Source organism: Cydia amplana, chromosome 11 (genome assembly GCF_948474715.1).
Source record: "Cydia amplana chromosome 11, ilCydAmpl1.1, whole genome shotgun sequence".
Taxonomy (NCBI): Eukaryota; Metazoa; Arthropoda; class Insecta; order Lepidoptera; family Tortricidae; genus Cydia; species Cydia amplana.
In genome coordinates, this window is record NC_086079.1 from 6,253,126 (window position 1) to 6,261,570 (window position 8,445).

The 8,445-nt window shown below is 40.0% G+C and overlaps 1 protein-coding gene across 1 annotated transcript; it reads right to left on the reverse strand.

Annotated features, from left to right (window-relative positions):
• Window positions 1-399: 399 nt before the first annotated feature.
• Window positions 400-7,155, reverse strand: LOC134652396 (regulation of nuclear pre-mRNA domain-containing protein 1B). Its single transcript, XM_063507573.1, has 6 exons — window positions 6,922-7,155; window positions 6,362-6,598; window positions 5,316-5,542; window positions 4,083-4,191; window positions 2,383-2,558; window positions 400-561 (listed from the first exon to the last, which is right to left on the reverse strand). The coding sequence occupies exons 1-6, from the start codon at window positions 7,070-7,072 to the stop codon at window positions 415-417; spliced, it is 1,047 nt and encodes a 348-aa protein (XP_063363643.1). The 5' UTR covers window positions 7,073-7,155; the 3' UTR covers window positions 400-414.
• Window positions 7,156-8,445: the final 1,290 nt, after the last annotated feature.

Sequence of the window (8,445 nt, forward strand, 5' to 3'; positions counted from 1 at the left end):
ACATCAATTCAGCCGACCGTCCAAATGACGCAATGTAATGAAACTCGCATGCGAGTTCTCGCACCGTCTAAATGAGGCCTTAGAATCTAATACCTTTAAACGAGCAATTCTTGTTTATTTATTTATTTATATATATATATATATATATATTTCGAAACGGCTCTAACGATTTCGATGAAATTTGCTATACGGGGGTTTTCGGGGGCGAAAAATCGATCTAGCCAGGTCTTATCTCTGGGAAAACGCGCATTTTCGAGTTTTTATATGCGGTCACCCAGATATTGTATAGCAAATATTGCATATCAAAGACATTTTTGACCAGGATTTCGCCTATTTATAAATTTACTCATGTCACCTAAGCATTTTCTTCCACAACTCCAAAAGGACGTGTGTCGGCCATCTTTGAGCGGAGTTTCAAATGCTGAATAGATCGCCGGCCGAGGGTAAAGGCGCCAGGCCGCCAGTCACGTCGGGGAGACGGGATACATCGGGTAAGTTTTCTATGTGGGACTTGACTTCGGTCTTTACTGCGTAGATCTTTTGCAGTTTTATGTTGTATTCCTGTGGACAAACGTGAGTTTTGATAGCTGGCGAGATTGAGTCTCTATTGTTTCCCAAAAAGTTTTAATTTACAGTGTAGTTTGCCCGCATTTTCGTTAGTCATAATTTATTTGGTTCAGAAGCGCGTCACTCTTCAGGATTGCCATAAAACAAACATAACCTAACCTATCTATAGGATAACCTTACGAAAATCCTGAAAAGTTTACGGTTTCAGCTTTAGGACTAATGATAATATGACAAATTGACTTATGACTTAAAACTTTATCGGAAACAAAGGGGCCCGGGAATATTATGGTTGTGGAAATATCCATTATAAATCATTTATTTACAAACAAGATATATACAGTGTATTACTAAAAGAAATTAAAAAACTAGCTTAAATCTAAAATAGGCCCTTGAGGCATTGTACCAAGGATGCTGGCGACATTTCCTCGCTGTATCGCAATGCTGATACGTTGTGCGAGGTAGCCGCCAGCTTTTCGGTCACCAGTTACGTCAACCAGACGCTTCGCCATTATTAATCTCGTAATTTGATCCGAATTATATGATGTACCACCTGCCGTCTCTTCTCTAGTTCTTCAGTTAGCCTCAGGTTGTATTCGGCAAGTAATACTACTGCTGAGAAAGCTCCAGGTGATAATAGCTCTTAACACATATACATTAAGTTCATTTTACCTCGAGCCGCGCCTCAGCCTGCTTGGCCAGGTCCTTCTACGCCTGCGCGAAGTCCCTCAACATGGCCGCCACCTTCCGTCTCTTCTCCAGCTCTTCAGTTAGCCTCAGGTTGTATTCGGCAAGTAATACTACTGCTGAGAAAGCTCCAGGCGATAATAGCTCTTAACACATATACATTAAGTTCATTTTACCTCGAGCCGCGCCTCAGCCTGCTTGGCCAGGTCCTTCTGCGCCTGCGCGAAGTCCCTCAACATGGCCGCCACCTTCCGTCTCTTCTCCAGCTCTTCAGTTAGCCTCAGGTTGTATTCGGCAAGTAATTCTACTGCTGGGAAAGCTCCAGACGATAATAGCTCTTAATACATATACATTAAGTTCATTTTACCTCGAGCCGCGCCTCAGCCTGCTTGGCCAGGTCCTTCTGCGCCTGCGCGAAGTCCCTCAACATGGCCGCCACCTTCCGTCTCTTCTCTAGCTCTTCAGTTAGCCTCAGGTTGTATTCGGCAAGTAATACTACTGCTGAGAAAGCTCCAGGCGATAATAGCTCTTAACACATATACATTAAGTTCATTTTACCTCGAGCCGCGCCTCAGCCTGCTTGGCCAGGTCCTTCTGCGCCTGCGCGAAGTCCCTCAACATGGCCGCCACCTTCCGTCTCTTCTCTAGCTCTTCAGTTAGCCTCAGGTTGTATTCGGCAAGTAATACTACTGCTGAGAAAGCTCCAGGCGATAATAGCTCTTAACACATATACATTAAGTTCATTTTACCTCGAGCCGCGCCTCAGCCTGCTTGGCCAGGTCCTTCTGCGCCTGCGCAAAGTCCCTCAACATGGCCGCCACCTTCCGTCTCTTCTCCAGCTCTTCAGTTAGCCTCAGGTTGGATTCGGCAAGTAATACTACTGCTGAGAAAGCTCCAGACGATAATAGCTCTTAACACATACACATTAAGTTCATTTTACCTCGAGCCGCGCCTCAGCCTGCTTGGCCAGGTCCTTCTGCGCCTGCGCGAAGTCCCTCAACATGGCCGCCACCTTCCGTCTCTTCTCCAGCTCTTCAGTTAGCCTCAGGTTGTATTCGGCAAGTAATTCTACTGCTGAGAAAGCTCCAGACGATAATAGGTCTTAATACATATACGTTAAGTTCATTTTACCTCGAGCCGCGCCTCAGCCTGCTTGGCCAGGTCCTTCTGCGCCTGCGCGAAGTCCCTCAACATGGCCGCCACCTTCCGTCTTTTCTCCAGCTCTTCAGTTAGCCTCAGGTTGTATTCGGCCAGTAATTCTACTGCTGAATTGACTATGGCGCTGAGGGCGAGTGCCGATTCTTTATCTGTGGACGAAAATCTACTTTAAGCTGGTGAATTAGGGCTCATTTAGACGGTGCGAGAACTCGCATGCGAGTTTCATTACATTGCGTCATTTGATCGGTCGGCTGAATTGATGTCACCTCAATGGTCCGCAATGTAACTAAAATCGTATACGTGTTCGCGCGCCGTCTAAATGAGCCCTTGAGTGTTTACTGTATTCTCATTTGTACCCGCCCCACGTGACCGCCGATACACATGCGGCGATGACAAATGTGAATGATTTATATGAAATCACCTATTCCCATCAGCCGGCCAGCATAGATGGGAATACACCATTTTCGATTGATGTTTTTTTTAAGGGAAACATTGCTTGTGACCGCTTGGTGAACTAGGTAGTACTAGAAGATTAACCCAAAGGCCAGGCTTGTAGCGTAGTAATCATGTTAGTTTAGGTTAGGCTTCAGAATGAACTACGCCATACGTCGCTCGCCTAGATACATAATAATTATCGTTTGATTAATTTATTCTCAACACATCTTTCGTATTACTATCCACGTAAGTATTGATTAATGTTCTTCCAGATAGGAATTCATGGCAAGGGGCCTAGCCAAAACGTCAATCAATCGTTCGCAGAGAAACGAAACGCTATCTGTGTCCCCTACCTCTGGACCCGCCTATTGACACTACTGCTACTCCCGTATGTCTAATACCTACATAATGTGTATTCATATGAATATGATATGATATACAAGGTAGTTCAGTATCACACTATAATTTCGTCTTTTTTATGGAAGTATAGAGATAAAAAAAAACTAACTGCGCGCATACCTTCATTTAAAATTAATGCACACGCCAAAAGCTGATTTTTGTTTGTGTGCGTGTCCATAAGATTACTTTACATGGGAGCGAATGTGCTGGCGCGCAGTTATTAACCTTTTGACCGCCTCAACCATTTTATTATAACGCGCAATAGTAAACTCTATTAGAATGCATTAAGGTTCATTTGAGGGTGGCATTTGCGGCGGTCAAAGGGTTGATAAAGTTATTATCACCAATACTCTGCCTGGGTATGAATTTACGGTAGTGTTAATATTTTGGTTACAAACTTTCGTTTTGCATTTCTTCATAATGTGTATTAAATTATTGTTATTGGTTCATGTTTATATGTATTAGAGCATTCTCAGGCACTTTTCGTCCACCAAACAATAAGTGTATAGAATGTAATCTTATCATTACGCTTAATATTATTTACATGTGTATACAAAACTGTTTATTCATAGCAATTTGTTTTGTCTATGAATACATAAATGAATAAAACAAAATAGCCGAATGCAGAAAACACATTTCGACTCAGCGTTTTGGATACAACATAATTGAAACACCAATATAGTAACAGGGTATTTATTAGAAGAAATGAAACAAAAATTTGTAACCAGGTGAAGTTTTTATTCTTATTATTTATCATCGGTAGAGGTAATTGAATCTTTGTTTTAGAAATAACACCAGTCTTATAATAACCCTAGTGAGTAGGATGTCTCTCGAGTTACCTTCTAACTTAGACAATAATTGCACTTCAGAGACTTCCGGGGGTAGGGAGGCGATGCGCTCGCGGACTGCCTCGTCGCTGGAAGCACTCGATTCTAATTCTAGGAGGGCCTGGAAAAGGAAAGTTGTGGTTCAAATATCATATGATTCATATGTATGTACTTTGAAAGGATGGAATGGTAGATGTTTTACAAAACAGGAAATGTTGTCACAAAGTTATTTGCTTAATGTGTGTAACTGTGTGTGTTTTGACGACTGGCCTAGTGGGTAGTGACCCTGCCTGTGAAGCCGCGGTCCTGGGTTCGAATCCCAGTAAGGGCATTTATTTGTGTGATGAGCACAGATATTTGTTCCTGAGTCATGGTTGTTTTCTATGTATTTAAGTATTTGTATATTATATATATTGTTGTCTGAGTACCCACAACACAAGCTTTCTTGAGCTTACCGTGGGGCTTAGTCAATTTGTGTAATAAAATAATGTCCTATAATATTTATTAATTAATTTATTTATATTTATTTATTTATAACTTCATGGTGCACATTAAGATAAATAAACCTTCAATTTTAACCACCCCATAAAATGTATGTGAGATCCCTCCCAAGTTTTGTCTAGATTGGAAATCCTGCTCAAACATGAAACTGACATAGTAAAACACAATATTGAGTTTTCAACTAGTTTCTAAAACAAATTTAATCCACACACAGGCATTATGAATCTTACCTGCACTAAAGGTAGCTGAAAATTTATCCAATGGTGGGTAGGTATGAAAAACGAATGACATTTTAATGTGATTATCACACTCGTGCGGTTTTCTGAGGCGGCGACGCAGTGCGAGCGTGATGGCGCTATGTGTGTCTCTAATGCTGTTTCACATGCACACTGCCGCCGCATCCGAAAACCGAGTCAATGTGATAATCCTCAGTCCAGAAAAAAAATTGTTTTCATTTAAAACTGTTACCATTGTCTAATATATATTGGGCTAAGAACATAGAGCATACCAGCTGCAAATTTGGCCAGAAATACACTTAAATTTCAATTATCGGCGGTCCATTTAACACTTTCAGTCCCAAGAAACCCATAGTCGGGTTCATTTTGTATTGGAAATAGGGCGCTTAGCACTAAATGTGTCAACTTGTTTTTATAGGAAGAAACTGCTTGTTTGGCAAGCTACAAGCTTTGGTGTAACAGGCCTGGAATAAAATGTATTGCAAACATAAGATGAACTGTAACTCACCTTAATCAACTCGTCCGGTTCTGGCGGGTCTCCTGGCGGAGTCTTTGGGCTCAGCGTGGTGTGTGTCTCAATCTGTCCGTCTACTTCTACTTTAGTCTCACTACGGCGTCTCTCCTTCTTGTCGTTTTTCTTAGAGTCTAATTTCGGCTTCTTCTCCGGATCCTTTGGTTCCACGTCAGTCGATTTGCGCTTGCTCACCTTTTTAGGTTCAGCATCATTTGGATCAACTGAAATAAGATTTAATGTTATCATTAGGGAATGCTCCCGGTACTGAGTTTGCATGGCGAGAACCAGGAATTCCAGGTTCCGGTACTGTATTTGTATAGAAAACCAGTACCAGGAGCACTCCCTATACTTCGTTTTTTTTAGGATTAGAAATTTGGTATTCAATCTTGATGTGTCTTTTAATTGAAAAACACTTTTTAAAAATCAATAACTATTACTTATGAAAGCAGAAGACTATAAAAGATCGTATTAGATTCATAATTGTTACATATTTACCGTAACTTATTTTTAAAATGTGTTTTTCAATTAAAAGACACATCAAGATTGTTTACCAAATTTAAAATCCTAAAAAAAACGAAGTATAATTATCATACTAGTACTCGTTATCTATTAGCATTACTATGATCAAAACTGTCACTAATTAGTGCTTAGTGCTGTAAGTACTTGTTTAAGGACAATTAACGGTAGTTACACTAATTGTGTCTAAATAGGTTAATGCAAAATGGCACGAGTTTAATATGTATTTTATAAAAGGCAGAGTCAATTTTGTTCTATCATTACATGCATATAAACTCCTTGATTGTTAATTAGGGATAAAACGCCAGTGGTGGATGTTATTATATAGTAGGGCCACATAGAACATGCCACCATGAGAGCTCAACAAGGGTGCAGTGTTGGGGTTTGAAGCGGACATAAGCTACGGAAACTGTTTACCATTAGGCGGGCCGTATACTTGTTTGCCACCAACTTACTATATATATTTTTTGTGTGAATCAGCTTGGTCTTGTGAACCTGCCAAATGAATATAAAATCATACTCACCAGCCACTTTTAGTTCCTGTATTTTCTGAGCATCATATACACCCCTCTCTTGCCATATATTTAATATTCTATGCAAAGAATGTTTTGTCTTAGTATTAATTCCAGTCTTTGCCATATGCTTCAAAGCATCTTCGAGAACTTCTCCAAACTCCTTACCATATTCTGGACCTTTCTTTTTACTATTTTGAATAACATCATTGGCTAGATACATAAATGTCAACTGCTTCGTATCTTTAACTGAAAATAAAACAATTATATTAACAATGTGATAGGTAGGTAGTTAAGAGGCTTCTGAACTATCCCTGTAAAATTTCGTTTATAAAATAAATACAATCCCAGCTGTTACAAATCGAAAGAGTAATAAAAACCACGTAGGTACGTCAATAATATTTTATAAACGATCTATGGCAGTTTTGGCACGTCTGATGCTATGGATGTTGAAAAAATTAATTTAAACCTAACATGAAGTAACAAGTTCATTCGAAAAAAGAAATCGATAGAACATAATTACGGCTGAGGTGTAATCTCTGTATCATTAGAATATTATGAAGTGTAATTACCTTTTAACAATTCTTTATACCAAGTTTTAACGACAGCGGCATGGTGCTTCCTGTGATGAATTAACCACAAAGATAAAGTCTGAATACTTTGCTGACTCGAATTCAACTCTTGCAATTTGCGTATTAGGGCATTTTCTGTAAAACCGGCCATTGTTTTTATATTCTACAACAAAATGAACACAGAATCTTTGCAGGAAATCACGAACGCTTGCAGCAGACCAACGCCATTTTGAAAATGAGCAAACCACCACAGATTAACGTTGTTTGTTTCAAGTTTCAAATCACTTATTTTGTGACCTGTGGAAATGAGCTCAAAATATTATAATTACTATTGTAAATGAACCTAATCATTATAATCAATTTAATATATTAGCGAAGGTAACCGCTGTAAAATAAAACATTTGTCATACAAATTAACCATAGACAATGATGGGTGTAGGACCTTTGCCATTTTTAATAGTTCTTTATACAATTACTAGATGGCGCCAATTCCATGATGTTTATTGAAAGCGCGCGCGCGCGCGCTTATATTATGATTTATACTTGGTCAACCAGACCTTGACAGTAGAAATAGGCGGCAAAATTGAAAAATGTAGGCGCGAAGGGATATCGTCCCATAGAAAATTTGAATTTCGCGCCTTTTTTACTGACAAGATTTGGTTGAGCAGCTATACATGAGTATTGAAAAACGAAAATCGTTATCGCCTGTCTATAGGTCTTGCATATTCAAGCGAAGTCAATCGACTCGTTTTTACAAGCTTTTATTTAACTTGCCCTGTTAGTTTGTTAGTGTGGGTCAAATCTCGGAAGCTACCTACATTTGACCCACCTCCCGATTTCCGATTAAGTTGAAATTTTGTATACATAATGTAAATCGGATGACAATGCAATCAGGGGCGTATTTACCCTAGGGCCAAGGGGGCCATGGCCCGGGGCGGCAGGCCGCGGGGGGGCGGCGAAGCCGCCCCCTCGCGGCTTTTTCTGGGCGCCTTTTATAATCAAACTTAGCTATATTTTTTTATTATATTTTAATTGACATTTTTTTTTTTTTTATGAAAAATGGGCTTACTCATGGCCACAGACTAGCCGGGGCGAAGACGTGGCCTACGATGGAGCGAGTCTGCTCAGAAGGTGCCTGTTCACCCTTGATTTGAAGGTTGCCGGAAGGTTTTAAATTAATAAACAAACGAACGCTTCAAACCCCACCAATTGCTTAAAATATCTACAGCAACAAGTACCTAAATTAAGCAACATTTTCGTTCAAGAAGTATTAGTACGGCGTGATCAGTTGTTAGCCGGGTTGAGGAAGCGCAAAACGTCATACGACGTAGTAACGGCCAATTTTGTCTTCTTAGGTAAATTAGACACAATGTCTGAGGCAGAAGTCAGGAGTGCCGTAAACCTTCAAACAGTATACCCGTTAGATCTCGCGGTAGACCTACAAGACGAATGTGTTTTATTAAAACATTTTCTGACCGCCTACGAAAATAAAATGAGCTTAAGGCCTCCTACTAACGAGCGCTT